This window comes from Leptonychotes weddellii, chromosome 1, assembly GCF_054177405.1.
Source record: "Leptonychotes weddellii isolate Sample4059 chromosome 1, ASM5417740v2, whole genome shotgun sequence".
NCBI classification, from domain to species: Eukaryota; Metazoa; Chordata; class Mammalia; order Carnivora; family Phocidae; genus Leptonychotes; species Leptonychotes weddellii.
In genome coordinates, this window is record NC_138369.1 from 157,764,029 (window position 1) to 157,791,986 (window position 27,958).

At 36.9% G+C, this 27,958-nt stretch overlaps 1 protein-coding gene and 1 long non-coding RNA gene across 5 annotated transcripts in view; both read left to right on the plus strand.

Moving 5' to 3' along the window:
• Positions 1–25,505, plus strand: part of VGLL3 (vestigial like family member 3) — a 48,797-nt gene extending 23,292 nt beyond the window's left edge. For all 4 annotated transcript variants that reach the window (XM_031041734.2, XM_006727002.3, XM_031041770.2 and 1 more), the window contains exon 4: positions 19,277–25,505. In XM_031041734.2, coding sequence (XP_030897594.1) covers positions 19,277–19,320 — 44 coding nt within the window. In that variant the 3' untranslated portion in view covers positions 19,321–25,505. The remainder of the gene's footprint in view (positions 1–19,276) is intronic.
• Positions 6–17,826, plus strand: LOC145716196 (uncharacterized). The gene is made up of 2 exons (XR_014138698.1): positions 6–12,562; positions 12,788–17,826. It is a non-coding gene; the product is annotated as an uncharacterized LOC145716196 (long non-coding RNA).
• Positions 25,506–27,958: the final 2,453 nt, after the last annotated feature.

The window sequence follows — 27,958 nt, forward strand, 5'->3', positions numbered from 1 at the left end:
AGCTGGGAAGTTTCCTCCTTTCCGTAAAAAGAAGGCACAGTAAAGACATACATACAAAAATGCGGAGGATGTTTTTAAGTACTTCGAGATATTTGTTCTCTTCTATGTAAAACTAAGCGTTGACCATACGTTTATAGAACTAAGCCCTTTGCAGTAATTCCGGCGCTGCTGCAGAAAATGGGTGACTAGCTTGAGGGAGGTGTCAGAACTTTCCTCCCATTTCTGAAACTAGTAGTCTCTCCCTTTGAATGGGGATCTCTACTACCTCATGTTTACAAAGACTTGAACCCATTCTTTAAATCTCCCCTGGCCCTGGGCTCTATACCACGTATAACGCCGAATAGAATTCAGAAGTAGTGTGCTTCGGTAATTTTACCTTCTCTCCTTTTGTCAGGTCTTACTTAGGATTTATAAAACTACTTTCTGCAGTATAACCCATGGAATATAATCACGGTCTTTTGAAAAGAATTAGGGAACATATTGTAAAGGAATAGATTTCCCTTGTCTTCCCTTCCTTTACCTTCTCCCCCTCCCTCTCTGTTTTAAACAGCACGAGACTTAAAAGACTACCATAAAGTTTGTATTCAACAGATTTCGATAAAATTGGTAGGGTAAATGTTTCTTCACCGAGCATTCAGCTCCTCTCTGGAATTCACTAGTTCTGAAGGTCATGGTGTTAAATGTTTGATCTTGGTGTTCAGATCAGACTACTCATATTAATAGTACTAATGGTCTGAGTTCACAAAAATCAGAGGCATCAGAGTCTCAAATACAAATCAAGTCATTGATTACATCCCCAGAGTTTACATGCCAAAGTCACCCACCTCCACCTCCAATCCCAGGTTCTTTTCCTGGAATACTTTGTGACATATTAGGATTTTCTTCCCAGAAGTTTAAAGAAGCTCATTCTTTTCTTGGTTTTCTAGTTTTCCTTAGTTTTATTCTTAGTGTGCACGGTCTTTCACCTGAATGCTGGTTCACAGCAGACGACTCCCCAGAGTAATCATTAGTTGCATTCACCCTGACATACGTGAACATTCTTACTTTGGTTAATTGGTTCTCCGCTGAGCTTCCCAGTGTTGCTTGTTGTTTAAACTCACCCGTTGCAGCATCTTGTGAAGTCCCTGGCTTTAAGCTGCTTTTCTAAAACTATCGGGGTACTTGATTCTCTCTCTCTACGAGAAGAGAACATGATGGGGCTAATCACCACACACTTCCTTTCTTTGCCACGTACTACGCAGGATGAAGGCAGTTCTTAGTGGTTTGATGCCTGGGGCCGGATGGGATTAGAGTCCCAGTTTGGTACCTGCCATCACAGGTGGCCAATCTCTGGAAGCTCTTCCCTATCTCACTTCTGGGGTACCTGTGTGGCCAGAGCTAACAGCGCTCTTAGCAGGTTTAGGAAATATTCTCTCCTTTCTTAGTCAGTCCGGGCTGCTATAACAGAATACCATACCCTGGGTGGCTTAAATGACACACATTTAGTTCTCACAGTGCTGGAGGCTGGAAAGTCCGAGAGCAAGGTGCCGACACATTCAGGGTCTGGTGAGGGCCAACTTGCTGCTTCATGGACACTGTCTTCTCAGTGTGTCCTCAGCTGGTGGAAGAGACAAGGGAATTCTCTGGGCTCTCTTTTATAGGGGCACTAATCCCACTAAAGAAGGCTCTGCTTTCATGACCTAATCCTTCCCTAAGCACGTCCTGCCTCCTCATCCCATCACTTTGGGGGTTAGCATTTAACATATGAACTTTGGGAGGGTCACAGACGTTCAGTCTATATACTGTGCTTTCCATAATGTAAAGGGGAAAAGGGACATGACTGCCTGTTGCTCTCTGTTTCTACTTCTCTGTCATCTGCTACCTATTTTTGCACTCCTTATTTTTGGTGGGAGCTTTATTCAGCTACTCATAGTTCGGAATTTTGACTTGAAATAATCTCTTCAGGATGAAAAGGCATCCTGCTTTTTGGAAGTGGAGGAGAGAGGATTTTGTTCTTTTTGGAAAACCTGCAGTGGACCCATGTGGGTCTAATATAAGTAGTTCTTAATACTCACTGAGCTGTGAATTAACATTTATTGAGTACCTACATATCAGGTATCGCCAGAGGCACTTTATGTATATTATCGCTTTTGATTCTTAAACTTAATCTGCGTTGGATGTACCTAGATTCATTAACAATAAGGAAACAAAGCTCAGTTTTCCTATTTGAAAACTACTTCTTAAATCTAAAATGCCCAAGTTGGATTTGAACTAAAACCTACCCCAAATCTCAGAAGTTGCTGGGGTACCATCTCCCTGTAAATATAGGTAAATTTGACTATTAAGCCTATCAAATTAGACTGTTCATAATAAGGAATGAAGGTTTACCTATTGGAAATACATAGTGCTAACCTAAAACACTCATCTCTAACTCTTCCCAGAGAAAGAGAGATGTGATATTTGATAGGACTTCTGAGTTTAGGAGAAGAAAAGGAATACATATGGCTCAGCCCCTCCCCCAGTCTCTCTTTTGGGCCAGCACCCATGCAGAGAGGCGCACTTTGTCAATGTGGTTTAGGATGATGATAGATTCACCTCTGTCCCGTAGTTTTTTTTTTTTTTAAAGATTTTATTTATTTATTTGAGAGAGAGAGAATGAGAGAGAGCACATGAGAGGGGGGAGGGTCAGAGGCAGAAGCAGGCTCCCTGCCGAGCAGGGAGTCCGATGCGGGACTCGATCCCGGGACTCCAGGATCATGACCTGAGCCGAAGGCAGTCGCTTAACCAACTGAGCCACCCAGGCGCCCTGACCCGTAGTTTTGATCCAACTGAGAAAACAAAGACTCAAGGAATAAAGCAGATAAAGGTCACATCATTGGCATAATCATTGATCAGGCTGAACTGGAGATCCTCGATTCGGTTTACTCCCACAGTTGGACTTCTAGTATCTTCCCCTAAGGTTAGATTCTAGGAGATTCAACCCTAGAAGAAATTTAGACTTCAGAGAAGATTTCCTTAGACCTCTTCCTTGTCACATAGTTTAAAGCCTCATTACTGTGAAAAGAGATTGATGGTTGCCCAGATTTGCCTTGAAAAGCACGGTCTGAGGCATGAACCTGATGTGCCTACCCTGCAAAGGACAGAAGCAGGAGGAGCGTGCGCCTCTCTGCATGGGTGCTGGCCCAAAAGAGAGACTGGGAGAGGGGCTGAGCCATATGTATTCCTTTTCTTCTCTTGAACGCAGAAGTCCTATCAAATATCACATCTCTCTCTCTCTGGGAAGAGTTAGAGAGGAGTGTTTTAGGTCAGTTTCCCCCGGGAAACAGACTCTAAGATGCAGATTTGATTGTAGACAATTTATGGGGTAGAGTTCTCAGGGAAACATCTTTGTGCAATGAGAGAATTGGGCAAGAGAAGTCTCACTATGATTATGTTCAACTGAGCCTTAGTGGATTCTGTAAGGAGCTCTGGAGTTGGGGTGGTACTTTTTAATTGTCCTACTTTAAGTCAAGGTGGATGGGCTTTTATACATCTGCATTGATCAGTAACTAGATGTGTTTCTCTGGAAAGGGGACTTGACGTCAGGCAAAGTGACTTTATTCTGCTGAGGCAATTCCCAAGTCTCAACACGTAATGGGGAGGGATCTGATGGCCCACCGCAGTATCCACTGTAGGGGAACTAAAGAATAGTACCTACCCTTCCACTTTTCTAACCACTTTAAAAGAACAAAAGTTTCTGTGTCATATGCCCAAGCCAAGAAGGTAGGATAGTTGAAAAGAATGCGAGGTGGGTTCCTCTCCATACAGGCTACGCAAAGTTGACTGGACCAGGTAGTCCCAAAACAGTGGCTTAGCTCAGGACTCAGCAACAACACTGGTGGCTACTGAGCAGTGGAGGGAAGAGCTTGTATTCAGGTGATACAGGTCTGAAACTGCTCGATGTGCAGATACCAAGGCCACCAAAATGTAGGTCATTTTCACATTCCATTAGGAGGCAAATAAATTAATCCAACCATGTTGAGAGCGTTTTGGTAAAGAATATGACATTTTCATCAGTAGGGGAAAGGTTTAATAATTTTAGGTGCATTTTTATTTTGCAGCCATGTAAAGAAATTAAGGAAATCTGGAAGGTTCAAAACAATATAATGCTTAGTGACAAAGAAAGTTTTAGAGTATCATGTATGGTATAATCCAAGAGTCAGCAAAAGTTTTCTATAAAGGGCCTGATAGAAATATTCAGTGCTTTGCAGGGTCACTATCTCTGTTGCCACTATTCAACTCTGCTTTTATAGAGTAGTGTTTATAGCCACAGACAAAACTTAGATAAATGAAGATGTCTGTGTCCCAATAAAACTTAACTGATGGACACTGAGATTTGAATTTTATTTGTCATGAAATGCTACTCTTCTTTTTGTATTCCTTTCTTTCTCAGTCATGTAAAAATATAAATCCCATCCTTCTACTCTTAGCTCATGGGCTATATATAAACAAAAGTGAGCGTGATTTGGCCTGTGGGCTAGAGTTTGCTGGCCTCAAGTATCGTTCCATATGTATCACTCTTATCTGTCTACACCCACACATATGCATGTGTGTGCCTGCGCTCCCGCAATAAAAATTATCTGGAAGCGTATATCACAACTTTTAATGGTCATTGCTCCTGGCAATTAGTGTGTGGCCTGAGCTTTGAAGCCAGACTGCCTGGTTTTATAAGCCCCGCTCTATCACTTAGTAGCTGCAGGACTTTGTGCAAATTACTTAACCCCCTTGGTGCCTCAAATTCCTTATCTTGAAAAGATGCTTCATTGGGTTGTATTCAGGATTAAATGAATTAATGAAGTTAAAACATTTACCAATGTGCTCTGCAGATAATAGGTACTCTATAAATTTTAGTTTTCAAGGGAAGGTGATCAGACCCCTACTTTTTGTAGCTTTAAAAATATATTATTGATGGGGTACCTGGCTGGCTCAGTAGGTGGAGCCTGTGACTGTTGATCTTGGGATTGTGAGTTTGAGCCCCATGTTGGGTGTAGAGATTATTACTTAAATTAAATCTTTAAAAAATATATTATTGAGGGGTACCAGGGTGGCTCAGTCAGTTAAGCCTCTGGCTTTTGATTTTGGCTTGGGTCATAATCTCAGGGTTGTGGGATCGAGCCCCGCATCGGGCTCTGCTCTGGGCATGGAGTCTGCTTGGGATTCTTTCCCTCTGCCCCTGCCCACCGTGCTCTTTCTCTCTCTCAAATAAATAAGTAAATCTTTATATATATATATATATATATACACACACACACACACACACACATATATATACATATATATATATATGAGCTATGTTTTACATATCATATGCTTTACCATTTTAAAGTGTACCATTCAGTGGTTTTAGTACATTCATGATGTTGTGCAACCGTCCCCACTAATTCCAGAACATTCCTATCACCTCAACAAGAAATCCTTATATCTTAGAAATATAAAATATATCCCCAATATATATTCCTTCTTCCTGTGCCCTGGCAACCATTAATCTACTTTCTGTCTCCATGGGTTTTTCTACTTTGGACATTTCATATGAATGTAGTCATACAGTATGTGGCCTTTTATATCTTCTTTCTTTCACTTAGCCTGTGTTTTCTAGATTCATCCATGTAGCATGTATCAGAACTTCATTCCTTTTTAGGAGTAGATACTATTCTATTGTATGGATATAGCACATTTTGTGTATCCATTCATTCATCGATTTGTTCCTACTTTTTGGCTAATACTAATGATGCTGTTATGAACACTCATGTACTGGTATTTCTGTGAATTGCTGCTCTCAATTCTTTTGGAAATGTACCTAGGGGTGAAATTATGGGGTTGAGCGAGAACTTTACTTTTTATTTTATATACTTCTATATTTCCTGATTTTATCTTATTATTAGATATGCACATATAAGTAAGATCTATCTCTATTACGCTCAGATATTTTACAATGACATTAAGTAAATTCTGTTCTAGTATTCACCTTTCAGTGGCCATAACCATGCAATTCATTTCACTGAAATGCTGTCATTCTTATTTCCTGTTATTGCCAATAATTTACTTAATGTAAAATATACAATGTAATTCATCCCAACCAGTTTGAATTAATTTTGCAAGTAAAGATTTGTTCACGAGACCTTTTTACTGGAATACAAAGTTGATTTTATTTATAAGTTTCACTTCATCCACTATATTTAAATTTACCAAAAGGAAAAAGGGTCATGCTTTGTGGTATGATTTCTTCTCTATAAACACAAGCTGCTCATGGCTTGAGATTGTTTTCATCAGCCGAGCCACAGGTTTATTTTTCTTAGGATTTCTCATGTTATTTTAGCTACAGTTTTGTTACAAATTTATTTATCTATTTTTTTACTTTGAAGAATGCCATAATCACTCAATATAAAATATACATAAATGGTTTCTTTTTGCTAAAATACATTAAGTAGCCTAACATTAGAAAACAAAACAAAACAACATTCCCTACTATAACACAGGTTTGGGAAATCTGGATCTAAAAGGGAATTAATATATGTTGATGTATCTTCTGGCTTCTTAAAAAATTTGTCATATAAGCATTAGCCATACATTTGCATAAGTAGTAGATTTGATAAGGAAATTATTATATGATTCTGCCCCAAACTATGATTATAGGTAGATATTAAACAGTATCTGGTTTATCTCTCAGTGATGAGCATATCTTCAGTTATTGAGTGAAATCAAGAATATGTGTTACAGGATGGGACATTGACCCTTGTTAGGCAGAAAAGCAAAACTACAATAGGCACTAGATCTTGAAATAACTTGCTGGATACAGGCTGTGAAATTTTCCATAGGTACAAGAAACTACGTTTCTAGTATTCCCTCCGATGTTAAGGCATAAACGGAATTATTTCTGAAGAGACTTTCATAATAATGGCCTTCATTAACCTGTGAATAGAATTACTCTGTTAAGAAGCCTGGACAACATTCTTTGAGAACTTAAATTTTGATAATGGATACGGAGCACTGGGCACCAATGGGGAAGTTAGGAGTAATCAAATGTCCTTTTTATCTATTTTTTTTTCTCTCCACAAACACTTGCTGTCTGATAATATTATGAAAGAATCAACCTACATGTTTTTTTGAAATTTTTTATGGTATGAGGCCTGTAAACTACATTTTACAAAATGCATTTAATTTGAATCCTCTAACCTGAATATTTTGTGAAAGGGACCTCATTCACAAAAGGCAAAAATTGTATTTTAAAGCCATGTAAGGTATTATTGCTCAAAATTGTTATATAGTGTTCCCTTTGAAATAGGCTAATCAAATGACTTCAGCTGTTAAGAACACGGTGGTCAGTCTTGTTCAATACTATGTGGATGCTTTATGCGGCAATCCATGAGGAGAAACATCTGTATCTTTATTTTATCAAATGCAGGAAATAGAAAGCAGGATGGAAAGTAACTAGTGAACTAGAGCAGCAAATAGGCAGTTTCTCTCCATGAAAGAGAGATGGACATCAAGTTACCACTTGCTTTTCCATTCAACCTGTAACTTTGCCATCTCTCTAGATCACATCTCAAGACCTGCGCTTTCTTGTATGTGGTCTGGAGCTGACAAGCCTGGGCAACAAAGATTGTGATTGCATGAAAGTTCTCAAAAATAACCATGCTAAACTATTTTAACATCCCCTTGTAAAATGTTACTAATTTTTGAATTTCGCTGGGGATATCAAAGGGATACAAATCATGGAGCTTTATATCCATTGACTTCTTGGAAATCATTTCTCTCTCTAAACATATACATTTGCAAAAACAGACCATAGGAAGCCAGTAGTTACCAACCCAGTGCACTTGGGTATTTGTTTGATATCATAATGCTCCAGTTCCGGGCTTTACAATGAGCGAGAAATGTGGTTAAGTTTAGAAAGAAATCATCAGAAAGCTACAGTAATAATTGAGAGGATAGTATGATTTATATAAATTATTAAAGCACTAAGGTAGTTTTTATTCTACAGAAGAAAGGACATGAAAGTAACATATATGATTGGTGCTCAACTAAAAACAGTTTCTTTCCTTTTCTCTTCACACCTTCTCATGGAGCATATATAGTAGTTGTCTGAATTCTGGAGGCTGTGGGGTTAGGGACTTATTGAAGCCTTTCCTGACATTGTTAGTAATTTTTGTAAGTGATGAGGAAATTAGGAAATTTGCTGTAATCGTGTTTTAAAATAGTATGGGCACAGAAGCTTACTTCTAATCATTTCATTTCAGCAGGTAGACATTTTAAATGGCATATGATATGGAAGCCAGCCCTGAGACTACGTGATTTTTCAGTGGTAATTGTGCTATTCAATAAAAATTTACAGATTTCTGGATACTTACCTTGAGGACATCATCTAAATTAAGATAGTTAAGATGTCACAAAACAATAGTTGCAGATTAAAAAAAAATGTATATGTTAGGATGTTTTTTGAACTATACTTTCTCTAGACTTTTTTAGAGTTTATGATTTGATAACAATAAAGACTAGTAATTAACAACTAATTGCTTAACACTTTCTGCAAACCTTTTTCTTTTTCTTTGGCATATGTCATAATCCTCTTTCCCACTGAGAGAAAAAAAAAAAACCATCAAAGTTATGTTAAAATATTTACACACTCCTGAATGGTGTTAGTTGTATAGGACACATGTCCAGAATGACAATTTCGTGACCAGAAGGGTAATGGAAACCATCTTTGAAAGGCATGCAAAATGCCAGGAGACCCCAGCCAGAGAGTGAGATCTGCATGAAAAGTAACTGGATGGTGAATCAGAGGGAGAAATGCATTCCAGAGCACTGCTGTCAGTTTCAAGTATCCATGGCTGGATTCTGTGGAGCCTTAATGAATTTCCCCTGCTCTCCCAGAGCCATGTAGATCTTGTCCATGCTGTCTTCCAGGCCTTACACCACTGAATGGTGCCATAATGTCACAATGCCCAAAGCATGGGGATTTTGTCTCATAGATCCTCCTCCTACTTTATGAAGCAAGTGCAGGAGCCTTCTGAGAGGGTTCCAAATGTTTCAGGATCATTTGCATAAGGATACAAATAATGGGGTGTGTTTGTGTGTGTGTGTGTGTGTAAAAGAGAAGGAGGCAAGAAGAGATGAGAGAGATTGATCTTATTAATAATTTACTAACCCCTCCCCCCCAGTCACTTAGGGGCTCATAAAAATGGTGGTCAGTCCAGAGAACTTTAATCTTTGCAGACAGGTAGAAATGTGTGTCTAGAGATATGTATGGGAAAAGCGGAGGACCAAAAAATAAATTCCAAGACCCACATCACCACTTAGCTGTATGATGTTGAGCAAGTCTCATAACCTGTGCGTTCCTCCTCTTCGTTAGATGCAGAATGGAGATGATACTTCTTATTCTGTTGCAACTGGGAGATTCCCGTGAACTACTGCACATGGTTGTGTTTCCTAGATAGTGCACATGAGGGAGAACTAAAGCTCTCATTATTCTTATTAAATACATAGCATTTCAAGCAGAAAACGAAATTCGCACTGGAGATGTGAGACATCATGAATAATTGAGATGAAAGCCTTGAATGCCTCTGTTACTCCCTGACTCTACCTTAATTTGCTTCTGTTCTTGAAGAATACCTGTGAGATGGGGCGCCTGGGGGGCACACTCCATTGAGCATCGGACTCTTGGTTTTGGCTCAGGTCTGATCTTGGGGTCATGTGATCGAGCCTTGCATCGGGCTCCATGCTCAGTGTGGGGTCTGCTTGGGTTTCTGTCTCACTCTCCCTCTGCCCCTTCCCCCTGTTCTCTCTCTCTCTCTAAAATAAATAAATAAAATCTTAAAAAAAAAAAAAAGAATAGTTTTGATATTGGCTAGAGCCAAATTTCCCAATACTGCTGTTTGCAGGTATAGGCCATACGGTGAAAACTGGGTGCTTTTGTATTGGTTGGGCAGACAGTGGGAGAGGTATAATAAAGAATCAAGAAGAAAAGGACTTGAAAGAGTATCAGGATGCGCATCTTCAAGACATTTTTAAACAAGTTTTTTTGTTTTTTGTTTTCCTGTCTATAACACTGCCTTGTGGAATGAGAGGGTACTAAAAAATTGATCCTATCCCCTTGGATTTAAGTATTGTTGAGATATTTGTCCTCATCACTCATATAGATCAAAAGGAAATTTTATGTGCAGAATGAGGCAATTAGACTACATATAATTAGACTCACCAAACTCCATTAATACATGCTAATCTTTAAAAGTTGTGAACTAAAAACTGATTGATTTTTCCACTGCAGTATTAACTTTGTAAACAAGTTTCTATTTATTGCTATATAAATTGGGTAGCATCTCTTGCTTTCTGAAATATTTTCCTAAGAACTGCAAGCAAAACTAGGCAATGCCATCATCTTTTGACTGTTTTCTTAATGGAGACCTCATCAACTAGTTACTCCTAAGAGTGGGTACTTTTTCAAACTACACCATGTCTTCCCGAGAGAAACGTATGTGTTTGTCTGAGAGGGGAGGTGTAGAGGTTGAAAACAAACAAACAAACAAACTCCCAGGATATTCTAGTGTGACTCTGAATGGAGAACCACTCAAAGCATTAAAAGTCCTGTTTCAGGGTCAGTGTGTTTTATATTCACAAATTATCTTTTCAAGTAACGCTTTGCTCATATCATATCACATATTGGGGTACATCTAAAAGAAACAGCTCAAATGAAGAAATCTGTTTCAGACTCTCATTCCCAGACAGATTCCCATCAGTTTTCAAATAGGGTGCAAAGATTATATACAAAAATTCTATACGGCCTGCGGAATTTACAGATTCTTTTTATTCCCTTCCAGGCTGTCTAACGCTTCTCTTATTGTTCTGTTTATCAACAATATAAGATTTCACAAACAGTTGTCTGTGGCCAACATGTTGTGAATTCCTTGGCAAAAAGATGACCAAAAAAAGTCTTCTGAGGGACTGCTAGAGGCAAAATATGCCATTCTTTGTTTGCATACAGCCTGATATACTGTGTATTTACCTTCATAATTTTTGTCAACTATAAGCATGTGTTATAATGCTTATTTTCACGGTTGCTTTGCTTGAGCAGTATCAGGTGATGCTCGGCATCTTCAGAATCTTTGAAGCCTTATTTATGTTTGCTTGGATTGGACAATCTCTTCTGGAAAATGTCAGAACAAGCTTGTGTTTATATCACATATAGGTAAGATGAGAAATTACTGATGTCAATGTAGAATTGATTGATATGCAACATATCTCATTCTTACCAAATATTTTCCAATATGTTTTACTCTAATGGAGAGATTGGTTCCTTAAATCAAATGGGTCGAAAAATACATTTGTATTTCTGCAGTTTTGAAGTAATTTTTAAAAAATTTGGAGTCTTTAAAAAACTCATCCTCCTAGGTATGGTGTTTCCTGTGTTGGTGTTGTGTCCCTAATTATGTTTTTATGGGTAAGCGATGAATCCAGATTAGCTCTTCCTCTAGTTGGATTATCTATTTTCTGGATCATAAAGCTGTCACTGCATAACCTAGAAACCTCTTTAAAGATGCATGTTTGGCTGCATTTGTTATCCAACAGATGTCTGGATAGTTAGAATCTCTTGAGAGTATTATAACTTGTGGTTTCAGTTACAATAAGTGATCCAAGCATTTTTTGGTCTTGCTCCTCTCTAGTTCTGGGAGAAAGTCTGTAGAAGAAATCACAGAGGGTATTCCATTTCACTCTTCCCCACTCCCCCTTTCCTTTATTCTTTGTCTCTGTCTTCAAAGTTTTGTTTTATTGTCTATACCTGCTTTTGGAATTGGTGAGCAGTGTCTATATTACATATCCTACCTCCTGGTCCCCAGTTTCTCTCACCTAAGGGGTGATCGAATTGATATTCATATTTTGAGCACAGCAAATTGCCACTATGATCCAAAACTACCCAACTCTTGTTATTTATATTTTATATTTGTCTGCGAAGTCAATTGTAAAATGACTGGTTCAGATTTGTAACTCTGTATCCTGAGGGTTTGAGTACTTGCCAGTTTCCCTTGCTAGCTGGCCATCTTAACCTGCACACGTCTGAGGAAGTGGACGTCGCCAAAGGCAATGGGTGGCTATTGTACGCATAGGAGGGTTTGTGGTTTTGGAGGGAGGAAGGCGGTGAGAGGGCGGGCAGGCTGCCAGGGGAGCTTGCTGTCTGGGGCTGGGAAAACAGGAGCAGCGGGAAACACCTGGCCACTGACCCGCTTGCTGCCTGCGATGGTTGCCTCAGGTTCGCAGGCGCCGTGCTCCTGACAAAAACGCAGTGAATTACGGTCTATGAGGTTCCATGATTTTCCATTTCTACTCGTCTTTTGAATCTGAACTTAAAGATATTTTGGCCTGTTTAGACAGTTTTCACCTCATTGTTTCTGACAGTACTACTACACGGAAATTTTTAAGTCACTTCTAAGTGTGCCTCGAGAAAACATCTTTATACACAGAAAGACATCCCTCTGCTAATAAATTATTTCACTGCCATAGTTAAGTATCTCTTACCATTGTTTTAGTGTGCAAGGGTTGTAATGATAAGAAGGTAATTGTAGGGGCGCCTGGGTGGCTCAGTCGTTAAGCGTCTGCCTTCGGCTCAGGTCATGATCCCAGGGTCCTGAGATCGAGCCCCACGTCGGGCTCCCTGCTCTGCGGGAAGCCTGCTTCTCCCTCTCCCACTCCCCCTGCTTGTGTTCCTGCTCTCACTATGTCTCTCTCTGTCAAATAAATAAATAAAATCTTAAAAAAAAAAAAAGTTTAAAAAAAAAAGGTAATTGTAATTCAAGTGTCATAATAAATTTAATCTTTGGCCTGGTTCAAGAGTACATTTTGTTTGTGAGGACTTTAAAAAGAATTATTGTCCAGCATTGAAGTACTAAGTATGAAGATGCTTAATGCTCATCGAACTGACTGAAATATTTGTAAAATATGAGAAAAATAATCCTTATGTACCTACTATACAAAAAGCACTTAGAAATTAATGAGGAAATTGCTTTCTTAAATGCACAGGAAATTGACCAAAGATAAAACACAGAGGAAGAAATGCCATAATCACAGAATGTTTACCTTCACTAATGTGAAAGGAAATGCAAATCGAATTAGATACCTTTTTTTTTTAATTTTTTTTTTAAAGATTTTATTTATATATCTGAGACAGAGAGAATGAGAGAGACAGAGAGCACATGAGAGGGGGAAGGTCAAAGGGAGAAGCAGGCTCCCTGCCGAGCAGGGAGCCCGATGCGGGACTCAATCCAGGGACTCCAGGATCATGACCTGAGCCGAAGGCAGTTGCTTAACCAACTGAGCCACCCAGGCGCCCCGAATTAGATACTTTTAATCTGTAATAATAAGTAATGAAAAATGATATGAATATTTGTACAAACTTGCTGAAACATTTAGCACTCACAACGAAATATGCAAATGTAAGTGTACATACATGCTGAGGTTCAGCAATTGTATTAACATATTTTCAGGAAATTGTCTTATGTCTCAAAATGTTCACATAAGTAACAAGTATATTTGTACACATGTGTGTTCCCAAATGATGTACATCTATAGAGAACTGGGTAATTTACACTACAGGGTAGAATAAATATTATACATCCTTCCAGAAGGGTTCATCTGCATGTACTGACATGGAATAAAAGGTTTTCCAAGATAATATTGCTGGTGAAATAAGCATGGTATAGCATAGTATAAATAGTGGTATGACTATGTATGTACATCTAAAGTATACTCAGTGAGTTCTGTGGTGACAAGGGATGTTAGGTAGAACTTATACTTTCTAAATCCCCTGTAAATTGATATTAAGCAAGAAGTCTCTGATGTTTCGAAATTTGAAAAAAAAAAATATGTTTTTAAAAAAGAATGAAGGGAGGTGTCCATGGTGGTTAAACGTGTTTTAAATATTTACCTAAAATGAAATCATAGTTCCTGAATTGGGTAGCTCTCACTCTTATTTTTTCCCCCACTTTGTGTTTCCTCTACTTTTTGTTTCTCCTACTTAGTGTTAAGGTGCTATCCCCACGTAGATCTTATTTAGAAATTCTTAACTAGCATTTAAACTGATTGCCCTGGGGCTCAGACAAACAAATGCAGTTGTATGATCATTACCAATGATAATTTTATAAAGCAGGAGAAGATAATACAACTGTCTCTTGCATCACTTTGTGATCATTTGTCAATGTTTCAGTGTTAGATGTCAAATTGTTGGTTAAGGTTGGATATTTTGATATAGTATCCAACACAGTGTTGTATATACTTATATTTGTAATAAATATGACTTACTTTATTAAAGCAGGGATGAAGCAGGGGATTCTTTTTTTTTAAATGTAGGAATAAGCTACCAGCTTCTTTTAGTCTCATGGCAAGCATTTTGATCCTAAAGAGTTTCTAGACTCTTAGTATCTATGAAATGAAGAATTTATATTTATGCATCTAAGTATTTCTTGACTTTCAGGTCGTAAAATATTCTACCCACACTTCAAGGTTTTATGTATGTTTTCTTCTTTTTTATCAACAGCATGTTCCCCAGTGTATGGTTACCACATTACCTCTTTTATCCACAGCCATAAAATTAATTGGAAGCATGTTCAACTTCTTAAGAGCTATAGTCAGTGGTGTTGTCAAGTGATTTGCTGACTTAGAAGCAGGACATGCTTTCCTAATGGATATGACTCTGAAAATCAAACATTCCCTAAAACTCAGATGTGCCAGAGTATAGTTTTTCAGTAACCTAAATTATTATTTATTTCTCCCCAATAGTAGAAAACTTAACCTTGTTAATTCTGAGTATTCTTAGTCCAACTTAATGGTATCTCCATTGCTCTATTTAGTACAATGTCCAATTTAGAATTGAAACCTTTTCTCAGATTCCATCCTCACCCTCTCCTTAGGTTTGCCTCTGTATTCCTAGAATCATTGTATCACAGAAACTGTCAATTAAGAGGTTGCTTCTTGCTTCATGATTTTGTCGTTTCCTTCCTATCCTGGCCTTTGTTTCCAAACCTATCCCCCCCACACTCTGTTTCTCAGTGCATTCTCTGAAAAGTGCTCTCCCCCAAGTGATGACCCATTTAAGTCAGGTTCAGCCTCTAGCGATTATGATCCCTCCAACATTCTCAGTTGGGGTGACTGGTGTCATTTCTTCTGCTGTGGGGCACCCACATCATAGCCATTGGACATACTAGCAGGCCCACCAACATTTTCTCTGAGCTCACTCTTGTATCTTTTTTGAGGGTCCCACGGAAACTTAAGGATCTTTTTACAAGACACCTAAGAGTGGAGGGAAACGAGAGCAGGAAGTGTCCAGATCTTTCATCCTTAGATACACCCTGTTGCCATCTCTACTTCCTTATTCCCAGAGCCTTTTGTAAGAGGTGTACCTCTGGGGCTCCTGGCTGGCGCAGTTGGTTGAGTGTCTGACTCTTGGTTTGGGCTCAGGTCCTGATCTCAGGGTTGTGGGATGGAGCCCCGCTCCTCTCTGAGTGCAGAGTCCACTTGGGTTTCTTTCTCCCTCTGCCCCTCCCCACCTTCAAATAAATAAATCTTAAAAAAAAAAAAAAGAGGTGAACCTCTGAAGCTGTTGCCTCCTAAAAATTTCAGCTAGAAAGTGAGAAAATGAGTTGTGATGCCTTGTTAGGGAATCAAATACTTCAAATTTTAAAGGATAATTCTCTTACAATCTTCGTTCCTCGACCAGGACTTCTCTCCTGCTTCTAATTAATTTACACTTCTTTTCTGTGTTCATACTTCCCTTGCTCTCTTAAGTCTGGGTTTTTTTTGTTTGTTTTTTTCTTTTTCTTTTGGTGGTCAGGTGTTAGTGGTGTTGGAATTGAGGAACTGGATCTGTGGGCTTGCATTTCCATTCAAGATTTTCTCCTAACTGAATCCCAGACTCTCAAACACTGAAGCCAACAGTCTGATGTCTTTGTTCTCTGGCCCCATTTCTGAAAATCACCTCATGATCCAAATGGTCACCCTGCGCCTTCAGTGTTCACACTGAAGAAGGGTTCTTTTTGTGGCAGTGGGGAGGGTTATATATCAAAAACATATCAGTCAACATGGAATATCCTATTACACAACTAAAGTAGTCTTCATCTGAAGTATAATAAACTACTGTGTAATCAATTACCGCATCTTAGAAAAAACCTTACAGATGTTTAGTTTAAAAAGGTTACTAAAAGAGCTGTGTTGTTAACTCTGATACTGGTTCTGTTGTCAGGTGGTTTCTAAACAGTGTAAAAAGGAATATAAAAAAATGTATTATTTTTTTCCTCAAATTGATTGAATGAAAGGATTTTGACTTGGGGAATTGTGGGTAGTATAGTTTAGTGACATAGTCTCTGACAAATATGGTCCAAATGGGGGCAAGCCATATACATTGTGGTTGAGACCTTTGACTCTGACATCAGACCACCTTGTTTTCAAACCTAGCTCTACCACTTAATAGTTTCATAATTTCTTAGTCTCAATTTTCTCACTTGTAAAATAAATATTACTGTAGCATGGTTGGAAACATTAAATGAAATATTTCATGAAAAGCACTTCACACAGTGCCTGTCATATTTAACTGTAAGAAAATGTTCACTGCCATTTTTATGATGTTTATTTTCTCATCTACTAAAAATCTCACAGACTAAACAATAAAATCAAAATTTAGTTACTGATATCAGGAAGATAAGCATGGGTGATTTCAGAGAGCCAGTGGGGAGATTTCAGCATATGTTATGAACCAATTTCCTATAGGTTTGCGTTAGGAAATTGAGAGACAGAAGAAGCCCGAATAGGAGCAATATAGCAGAGTAGATTTTGTGTTCTGGTAAGAAAAGCTGGGGAAACCCCAAATGTAAGTAGGCCACATACAGATAATAAGTCAATGATTTTTTCCTCTTCGATCCTTGCTGAGAAAACTAAATGTACCAGATGACTCTTAAATATCCTGATTTATCCTCATCAATTGTCTAACAAGAAAAATCCTAGCACCACTTCTCTGTTGCAACTTAGTAGTAGTAGGGTATTTTGTTTGTGGTTGTTCATTTTCTTGTATTTTACTTACGCCTGTTGAATTTTATGGATATTTTGAAATACCTGGTAATTAAAGTGAAGGTTTGATAGAATGTACCATCACCAAGAAGCAGTTAAACCACAAGGACTACAGTAGGTATTTAATACATTTGAGGCCATAGATGAATTGATTTTTTAGGCCATAGACGAATTGCATTACTCTAATGCAAAGACTTGGAAATAAAAACAATGAAAAGATGAAGTTATAAGGAGAGAATGCCCTCTGTTATTCTGGTTCGAAAATGTAGAGCTGTGGTAAGTAATGCAATAGTTGTCTGCAGAAAAAGGCTAACATGATTTTGAAGGAGTCATATGTCTTTGCAAAGCAAACTAGGGATTGCCTTTATGTAAGAGGAAAAAAAAGACACTCAAACCACTTGATGATTCCAACACTATTCATGACTTGCTGTGCTGACATTCTATAGATTGATGGGGTCTTCAAGTGTGGAAATACTGAGTCATACAGAAGATGAGACGTTTCAATAATGAAAAAAATATTTATGCAGTCAGCAGATTGTCAGTTAAGGTGGTTTAGATTATAAGAGTCACCAAACAGAGACTGTGTCAGGTTGCAAATTATTCTAACCACAAAATCACTTGAAAATGAGTAAAGCAAATTTAGAGTGAATGAGTATACCCCCAATCCTTTTATTTCTTCCTTCTCCTCTTCCTCCTGTTTCTCCTCCTCATCCTGCTCTTTTTTTGAAAGGAAAACTGTTGACTCTGTATCTAAACATAATACTAGTCTCATGAGAAAAAAAAATAAAATGGAACTAATCTTTTTTCAGAAAGTGTTGCTTTTTTCCCAGTATGCAAGTGCTATAGGGTATAGATAGTGACTTGTGGTTCTATGGGGTGCTTCTTTGTCTTTTTCTGTTTGTTCTCTCTCCCTTTATGTAGTCTTTTTGTAGATTGTCTTAATGTCTCCCATTAATGACTGACTAATTGTGTCTGTTTTGTAATGACATCCATTGTTTTGTAAAATTCTTTGACAAGTTGGAGGGACAAGAAATGAAATCACTGCAGCTGTTTTAGTAACAATTATAGTTTAAAACCCTACTGGTTCATTTAACCATTCCATTTCTGACATCCAGCCCAGACTTACAACAGTTTCAGATCAAGGATCAAGAAAACATCCTGTGATCTGAGCACCCGCTCAGCGGCAATCATGCTGTCTTTCTACCCACTCATGCAGTAGCCTTCCTTCATGTTTTGGTATTTGGTTTTAATCATTACCTTGCCTTTCCTCTTCCAAACGATTGTGCCAAAAATAAAGGAAACTGAGGTAAGTGACTTCAAGTGGGTATAAGCTGAAGGTGCTATGCTAATTGTCCTCATCAGAAATCAGTCAACTGACTGTATTGGAACCAAATCAGAGTCATATTTTTCTGTTTCCTGTTTGATAAACTTCTTAATCACTTTAGCTTTGAGTTGGAATTCATACATGTTCACTTATTTTCCTTTGGTCACTATTTTTAAAGCCTTATCTGTAAATTTTATTTTCTTGCTATGAAGTATAGATTTTCATAAGCCATCTTAAATATTTTCTGGAGGAAGATGTGAAAAAATAAGTACATTTATAATAATAATATTTTGTGCTATTAGCTATGAACCAGCTATGTCTATCTTACTGACACTATCAGATCCAGTTTTTAACCATGTCTAATTGCTCACCATATTGGATAACAATACCACTATGGACTGCATTTCAAAATAGCACCAGAATTTACTCACTCTTTTAGTTCAAAAGTATCATTTTTATTGCTGAAAAGTATTAACTGAAGTGCCCCAAAGATTGGTTAACTTGTTTTCTCCAAATATCAGCTCCTTTTGGAATTAGAACTAAAAAGGTTCTGTGTCTATTATTTTATTTTATTTATTATCACTCATACTCCAAGAAAATAAAAACTACAGTAAGGAATTTCTACTGTACCAAAGAAGAGGAAGAAGAATTTCTACTGTACAAGTGGCATTGTGCTAGTCTAAGTTTCTGTCAACTGCTGTGTTGGTTGGCTTTTTGAAAACTGAGCTCAAGCACGGAATTTTTTTAGAGATCAGGTCATCCTTAGGCCGTACCCCACCGTGGCCTAGATCGTCTTTTTGGCTTCTGTATCCAATGCCTTGTAGATTATGCCCACTTTCGAGTGCTTCTTGTATTAAAGCTTTTCGTTTTTCTCACTGTCACCTTTCCCAGGTCTACAGCATCAAGACAAGAGCAAGGAATCACCATGGTACTGAAACACAGTATTAGCAAGTCAGGCTGGAGTGTGACTCCGTGGGCCCACTGGGAAAGATGCTGCCAGTATTTTCCATTCTGCAGTGGGACACGATAGACATGCAAGGAGAAGAGGAAGTATCAGCCAGCTGACTTTGGTTGGGAGCCTTTTCTTGAGAAAGCCCAGTGGGTCCTAGACATTGAAGAAAAGCATTTTTGTTTGTTTTTTCCCCTCATCTGAGCCTTTGCCAACTGTGCAACTCTTTTTTTGTCTTGCTTTTATGGATACATGGTTTAATTTTTGTTTCCTTTTGATTTTTTTTTCCCCTTTTTGAACCAACCACCTTGTCAGGAAAAGATGAACCACAAATGAAAATGCTCATTCTTTCAGGAATACAATTTTGTAGCTCTATGTGTATCTATTTTTGTAGAAATACAGAAAGTTTGATTTAGCATTGATGGGCTATTTTTGAGGGATGTATTTTTTTTAATATTGTAAAAATTGTTAAGTTCTGTTTAAAGAACTTGCTCTCAGAGAAGCACTGGCAAAAATGTTGAAAAGGCTTGTCTTTCAGATGTCTGTGATATGCTCTGTGCTTTCTAGGTTACCTCAAGTGTTTGATAGTTTCTCCTTTTTTACAAAAGTAGCACCATAGCCAAGCCAATATAGTATTGTTTTACATTAAATCTCGGTGAAGATTTAATTCCATGCTAGCTCACCTAGCTTTGAGTTATATGCATAGCTTGAAAAGGAAGTTTTTTCATGACCAACACTAAAGAAAGGATATTTCATTACTTCGATTTGTCCCAAAGAGTACTTGGAGGTTGACTAAGTTTTGCAGAAACTTTCAATCAGAGGGAGAGTTTGCCTAGCATATGTAGTTGTCTTTCTTAGCCCATCCAACTTTGACAAATGGAACCAGTTTATATCCAACTCCTGGGAAAAAAAATGCGTTTACCCATGCTACCTTTGATTGCCAGTGGCTTAGTTTCCTTGTTTCTAATTATGCAATCATGGCAATTTTTAAGGTCATATTTTAAGTGGATGGTTTTTTTCCTAGAGATGGTTTGAAGGGATAATATTTGGGAAGGTACTAGACGCGTCACAAAGCCTTTAATTCAATGGCTGTTTCTGATAATGTTACTCATCACTGTAAATTGAAAAATAATATATTATATATATAATATTTCAAACGTGTTTTTCAAGACTTTCTTGTTTGTTTAAATCTGGTCTTAGCTGATTGAACTTTTTTAAGAAAACTTTTTAGAGCAAAATGAAATTTAAATTGGAATTTATGCCACAATTACTTAAATCGGGGTAATAAATTGACTATTTATTCTTTGAAATTTATCCTTGAATACTCAGGATTCAACTTGGCATGGCCCTCAGGATCTAAATAAGGTGAAGTTGGGATAATCATTAAGACCTTGTTAGGAAAAGATTAAGGTTATAAAAGTAGCAGTTAATATCTTAAGGATTTTTGATGCAAAGTCCATTCTCATATAGCTGCTTCCAGAGATGGGTCACATTAAAAAGTTAGTGTTATATAGAAGTTTTTGTTTGGTAAAAGTTTCTCAAATGTGCCCCCTCCTGGTCTTCACCCATATGAAATAGAGTGTTTCGTGAAATACCACTTTCCATTTTAAACTGTGTATATCTTGTGCATAAACATTTTAGCTATAAGAACAGCATAACCTCTGCTCAGCTAGGCAGGGTTCTTACAGATAATTTAAAGTAGTTCCCTTATCTCTGTTTTTTGCATTAGTTTTCTTTCCTGGTGCCTCTGGTGAGTTATAAATCTATTATACACTCTCTTGTATTCTTATCATAAGTTGCTTCTTCTTAACCAGACTCTCCTTAACGCAATATGCATATTTTTACCTAATGTGAGGTCAAAACTTAAGGAATTTTCTACTTACAAATGATATGAACTTAGATTTCTAGGGAGTGGCTTGGTCAAATTATCTATATTTTGATCTATAATTTGACTTGTTACGGTTGTATGTACTTTGCCCAATCTGTGGAGCATGAAGTTAAATGACTTTATAAAATTGGTTTCCTCTTGTGTCCTGAGTTTTCAAAGACAAGTATTCGGCAGTTCCCATGGGATGACTCACTGGGGATTATTTATTTTCCTCCTCTTCCCTTGGAACCTATTAACTTCCTTTGCAGTTTCTCTTAGAACAGCGTTGTACTCCAACTCATTCAGATCATTCAATTGGATTTTCCCAATTAAGGGAGAAGAAAAGTATTAACTCTCTGCTCCTCTCCTTATTCTCCATTGAATTGAATTCAAGGAGAGAGAGACAATTGAATAGCTACACCCTGAATTTGGACTGTGTTCTGTGCCACTCCTGGTAACTATAGTATGAAAGGTTCCTTGGCTCTGGGGCCCAGGAAAAGCTGGGGGCCTGAATTCTGCTGTATCCAGGAAAGATTTGTAAGTGAGTTCTCCTGGTGAGAAAAGGCGTTGTTGACATACTACAAGGGTTAGATCCTTGCACAGACAAGGAATGGATCAAAGTCTAAGTAAAAAGAGAGTACATGTCTCTATAATTGCCTGACATCCCCTTGGTTTTGTTTTGTTTTGTTTTTTGCCTGGCATCCCCTTGTTATGATCATATTACCTTCACCACCAGAAGTTATAAAAGAGGATGAGTTGTAATTTAGCATGATATTCTGAATTTATTTTAAGTTGAAAATGCTATCACTCTCTGGGTCTGCTCTTCTCACATCAAAATGATGCTGTTGAACTTAGAGGCTTCTGACCAGCTTTACAGAGGCCTACCAACTTCCTCCCCCATTCATTTGGAACCATTCCACCTTTGACTATTTTAAACATTAGACTTCCTTCAAGGTTTCTAATGAGCTAGACCCTATTAAGTCATCTCATTTATTTGACATCTAATCTAGGCTTCGACCACTAAACTAACATGAGTTAAGGAACAACATAATAGTGATAAGTAAGATCTCAACAGGCTATTTTGTCCCTCACTGTTTATTTGAAAAGAGCCTCTAAATATTTTAAAAAACAACGTTTCTTCTTAAGAAGGTTAACTGTCCCCTCCTAACTTTTATCTGTAATTTTTTTTTCTTTCTCTGTCCTCTTAAAATTATTAACATTATTATTTTAAGCAAAAATGGCCAGGGTTGCTCTACATTTTGCAAATGAGAACCAGTGGGTTGCAAATAATTTAAGGAATTAATTCTTTTTACTTTATAAAAACTTAAAAAACAAAAAAAACAAATTCTAGGCACTGGCATAAAACATGCCCTTGAGGAGCTCATTATTTATTTTGCAAATCATATTTCCTATTCCTATTCTAAGACCCGCAGAATAGGGCAGGATCTATCTAGTTTTTGCATTTGCTATCTAGTTTAATGTTCTATTTGTCATTTAAAGTTGCAGTCAGAAACTATATTTCAAGAAACTAAATTCTATTTCTTACTGAGTGTCCCTTTGTGACATAATATTTGCCAAATTAAGTCAATGGGGCAGTGGCGTTAAGTGGTGGAAAAGGAAAGTTTATATATTGGAGTGTTGACTGAGGGATAAATAGAGAAGCAGAATGAATTAATGGAAAAGAGCATTGACTTGTGCATTAGGTCATTGTCTGAATTCTGGCTTGGCCACAATTAGATATGTGTGATTTGAGGTTTATGTATCTTATGAGTAAAGTGAGATAATAGTACCTAACTGGCAGGCTGTGAAGTGTGGAAATCATTTATCTATCTATCATCTATCTATCTATCTATCTACCTATCTATCTATCTATCATCAATCATCTCTGTCTCATAGTAGATGTTCAGTAAGTAAGAGGTACCACAAATGTCTGTCAATTAAGTAAGTAGGTCATAAAATTGAGCTCCCAGGTGTCCCTTCTTTATACTTTCCGTATCCATTTTTGCAGCAATCAAATAGATATATGACTGCTTTTTCATAACAAATTGTTGCAAGAGAATCTTGTCCACTATTTGTTGAAGATAAAATGTAAATTTCTTAATTACTTCTGTTACTTTAGTGTGTCATTTATGAAGGAAAATAAATTAACCTTTTAGTGGTATGTAGGTCCAACTGTGAGTTTTCTTACATTTCCAAAATTTTATTCACCTGGGATCATATTATTTTCTCCCAAATTAAGGCAACATCTTTACTAAATCACCAAAGTTTATATTTTTTCAGTTCTATTTTGGGCTTCCTTAGCACCTGGAATAAAAACCTCTCTTTTGAAGTTATTCATTTTTTTTTTACTTGCCTTGAGGAAAAATTGCAAAATATGGTGGAAAAAAATCGTTTGCATGAAAAGGGGAGGGAAAAAAATCCCTTTACAGTCTCAGCAGATTTACTCTGCTTGAGAAAAAAAGAAACAATTTTATTAGAAGCAGATGCTGACACTGTGTCAGTTATTGAAGATGGAAAGAGTTCACTTGAACCATTGCAGTTACAAAGGAGTATTGATGGCAGTTAGAATCCCTGTGATTGATCACCTTCATAGCAGACATAAGGACAGCAGAAAAGCAGAAACTGTATGAGACCAAGACTGAAATCAGCCTGCTGATTTTCATGTACAGGATCTTTAGGACCCAGTTTCATTTCGTTTTGTGTTTTCTTTCCTCCAGGGTAAAAGACACCTCTTTCAGAAAGTTTAAGGCTTTTTGAGAAATTAAAATTTATTCTGCAAAAACATGGCCTAAGGGCTCTTTAACTCTCTTATTAAAGTATTAAAACTCTTATTAAAGTCATTTTAGAAAAATTGGGTTATACTTTTAGTTCAAAAATGTATGTGGAAGACAAATAGATAAACTATACAAAAGTGGATGATTGAAGTTTGGGATATGGGTGGGCCTTTCAGGGAAACCTCAGTCTCAAGAGCTTCAAAATGTTAATTACCTTGGTAACTTGGTCGTGGACATTGGGCGCAGAACAGACTTTCAGAATTTTTCAGCGGTCTTTTTTCTTTTAGTGCTCTCTGGGAATTTCATTCTATACACTTTTCCAAAATATAGAAATAGCCATTATTATTAAAATATCTTCATTTTCTTATTTCCTTTATTGTCCATTATGCTTTTTTGTTTGTTTAAAAAATATTTGTATAGTTTCAAATAATTGATCAAAATAGTGTTCACTTGAAATTGCAAATTAATTAGATCCAATGAATTTATCTGAATCTCCTTTTAAAGAAATACTAATTGAATTAAGTGTAATTTACCAATTCCATTATATAAGTAAACAATGATACCTTCTAGAAAAGGTCAGGTTACTGTCAATTAGCTTCCTTTTTAATAATTTCTGGACTACTAAATTTTGACATAAGAATAACTCCTTTAGAATAGAAGATTCTTTAGGGGTTTCTTTGGTGTATGCATAAGATGTGAACTTTTCTAATGATATCTCTTTATACTAATAGAGATGTACATTTTTTTATGCTGTGGCTAGGGCAAAAAATAATGATTATTTACACACATGACTTAATTTCTTAGGATATTTACAATCTTGGATATTATATATGATTTAAAAAGACTATTCCATACATTTTTCTGGATATACAGTATAGGGAAGTGTTTTCATGTGAATTCTTCGTATCATTTTAAAGTGCATATATTGAAAGGGAAAACATGGATTAATTTGTTTTTATCATATATATCTAGGTAAGGTGAAATAGTTTTATAAAAAAATAAATAGTGTGGAAGACTTTATATTTGTCAGTTGATTAGGTAAACTGAAAACTATTCTTAGAAATATCACCCTACAACATTGAAATACAATAAAATTCCAGACTTGTTAGTTTTATGAGCAATTTTATGCTATCTTAATTTTACATTTCCAGAAAGACAAATTAACTAATCTTTCCTATGTTGTCAGTCTTAATTTACGAAATTCATAAAACTTTTGGCTTTACAAGCTAATTATAAAATCTTAAATTTTTTTCTGTTTTTCTTGGGGTTCGGGAGAGAGACATTTTCATATTTCGGTTCACTCTTCAAATACAGGTCGCATAACTATGTGTCAGTGATAAAAGATGGTGGAGGACTTTGTAGTACAAACAATGTTACCTTCAATTTGTTCAATAAATAATTTAATGTGAACTTAATGTTTATATTTTTAATGTAGCATTTTGGTTTGGTCTGCATTTCTTGACAATTAACTAAAGCTCTGTTTTCTTCTTATCCAATTAAGCAATTTATAAATATCTTTGGAAATTAAAACATCTTAGTGTTTTGTTTGTTTGTTTTTATGAGGTTAATTTCTAAGGCCAAGGAATTTAGTTGTTACAGTGAGGAGTGGGTTATAAAACAAGTGTTTATAATGGAAGAGCAAGTGAAATAGGCTATGTTAATTATATAACAGCAGGAAGCTTGCGAATGAATTTTTTAGTACAATGCTTCTAAAATTATCATCTCTTTATGAGAAGTGCATTTTTTGCTTTGTTTTTACACTTGTTGGATATAGAACTTGCTATAAGTATTATGAAAAACAAAAACAAAAACAAAAAAACCTTTCCTAACAATTCATTGGTACTTGGAAAAGAAAATTTCAAGACCTTCTATTTTTGAAGGAAGCGAGACTTTTCCTACAATGGACCCTACTTTCTTCTTAAATGAATCATTTAGAAGTGCTAAAGTCTAGAAATAAGTGTTTAAATCAGTAGACCCTCCAACATATCAGGTGAAATAATTTGGCATTCTTAACTGTTTGCTGTATTTAGACTAGACTAGTGTTATGAGTTTTCTATGGCTGCTGTAAAAATTACCACAAACTTAATGGCTTCAAGCAACACAAATGTATTATCTTAACCACCCTGTAGGTCAGACATTCGGCACTGTTCTCAGGCTAAAATCAAAGTGTCAACTGCATTCCTTCTGGATGCTCTAAGGGAGAATCTCTTTCCTTGCTGTTGCAAGCGTCTAGAGTCCTTGACTAATGGCCCCCTTCCTCCATCTTCTAAGCCATTAGCCACTGGTCAAGTCCTTCTCACATAGCATCACTCTGACCCTCTCTTTTGCGCCTCTCTCACATGTTTAAAGACCTTTGTAATTACATTGAGTCTGCCTGCATAGTCTCCTCATCTCAAGGTTCTTAATTTAATTACATCTGCAAAGTCCTTCAACGTAAGGTAACATATTCACAGGTTCTAGAGATTAGGACGTGAGTATTTTTTTGAAGGGGGCATTATTCTACCACCACAATTAGTAGATTTCAATATATTTTTTCATAAACCCTGTAACCTGGGAGTATTTAATATAGCAAGGCTTATTGCATGTTTACAATGGTCATTTGTGGAGGATTCATCTTCCTTTGCTTAAATAATTGCATACGAAGGGAATTTCTGTTGTTATTTCAAACATTTCACGTGGTTATTATAGTGCCTTGGAATCTAAAGGGCTATGTAGTATTTATGTCAGACAAGCACTCAGGGGGTTGGAGAGCAGGACATCTGGTGCAGATTCTTCCTAGCTGAAGTGTGTTTTCTCTGGGGATAATCAACTACCATTTAATTGTTTTGCTTCCTTTTTTGGGAACGTATGATCATCCTGTGATGTCCTAAGTCTCCAAGCATCTCATTTGACCTGCTGATACACATGTGACAAAATATCTATATATGACCACATTGACATGGTAAAGCTTTTACATTTTTGTCCAGATTGAATCATTACATCTGTTATCAGTTAAGCAGAGGAATGACTATGATGGAAAGCAAACATGTTTAGATGCATTTAATGTGTAAAGTAGGTACCCATACTTTGGAATGCTGTTGATCAATAAATGAGCTAGACTGTCTTCGAAACAACACTCAAGTATAACTGTTTTACTTTCCACACCAAGTTTGGCTGTGGCTGAATGAAGAACACCAGCATTGATCTTTGCTTTGCACTTGTAAAAGAGACTATTTGCAGGGAGCCAAATATAGCAACAGAGGATTTATTATCTTGCCAAAAAATACAAAATCTGTTCCCCTTTAAACACGACACTCTATCCTTTTCTTGTGGATCTTGCTAAAAGGAAAATATAGCTTTAAACTACCCCATTCCTTCTGCGGGAAGTCCCTAATTTTTTTCAAATGGGCTATGTGTGGTTTTGTGTTTTATATTTCCTAAAGAAAATGGCTATATGAGAAATCCAGCCAGTATTAGGCATTCTTATTACAAAAAAGGAAAAAAACAAAAACAAAAACCCAAAAAACAAAACATTTCTAAACCAGAGGTAAGAGTCAATAGCAATTAAGAAAATCACACTTTGTGGCTTCAAGACTGAGTATCGCTGCGTGATGTTCTGTGTTTCATTTTGTATTGAACCAAAAAAAAATAATTTAAAAAAAATTGTCTTCAACCAACCAGGTGCTTTCTTTGCCTTAGAACATGGGTGTTTTGCTCTGAATATGGTCTGATGAGTCAATGGACTAGTCTAGATTATAAAGCTGGTAACGACAGTTAACTTTTCTGCTTGGTTTTTAATGTATATACAGAATTTTGAAAACAGTTTTGCAAACATCAACCAAGAAAATAAGCTTTCCAGTGACAGCTTTACCAGACATCTTCGTGTGGGATTTTAAAACAAACACAAGGCTGTTTGGAAATACTTGGTATATGTAAATATGCAAAATATGCCGACCAGTGCTAACAGCTCTAGGGTGTACTCCCTCATCCTGGAGCCGAATATT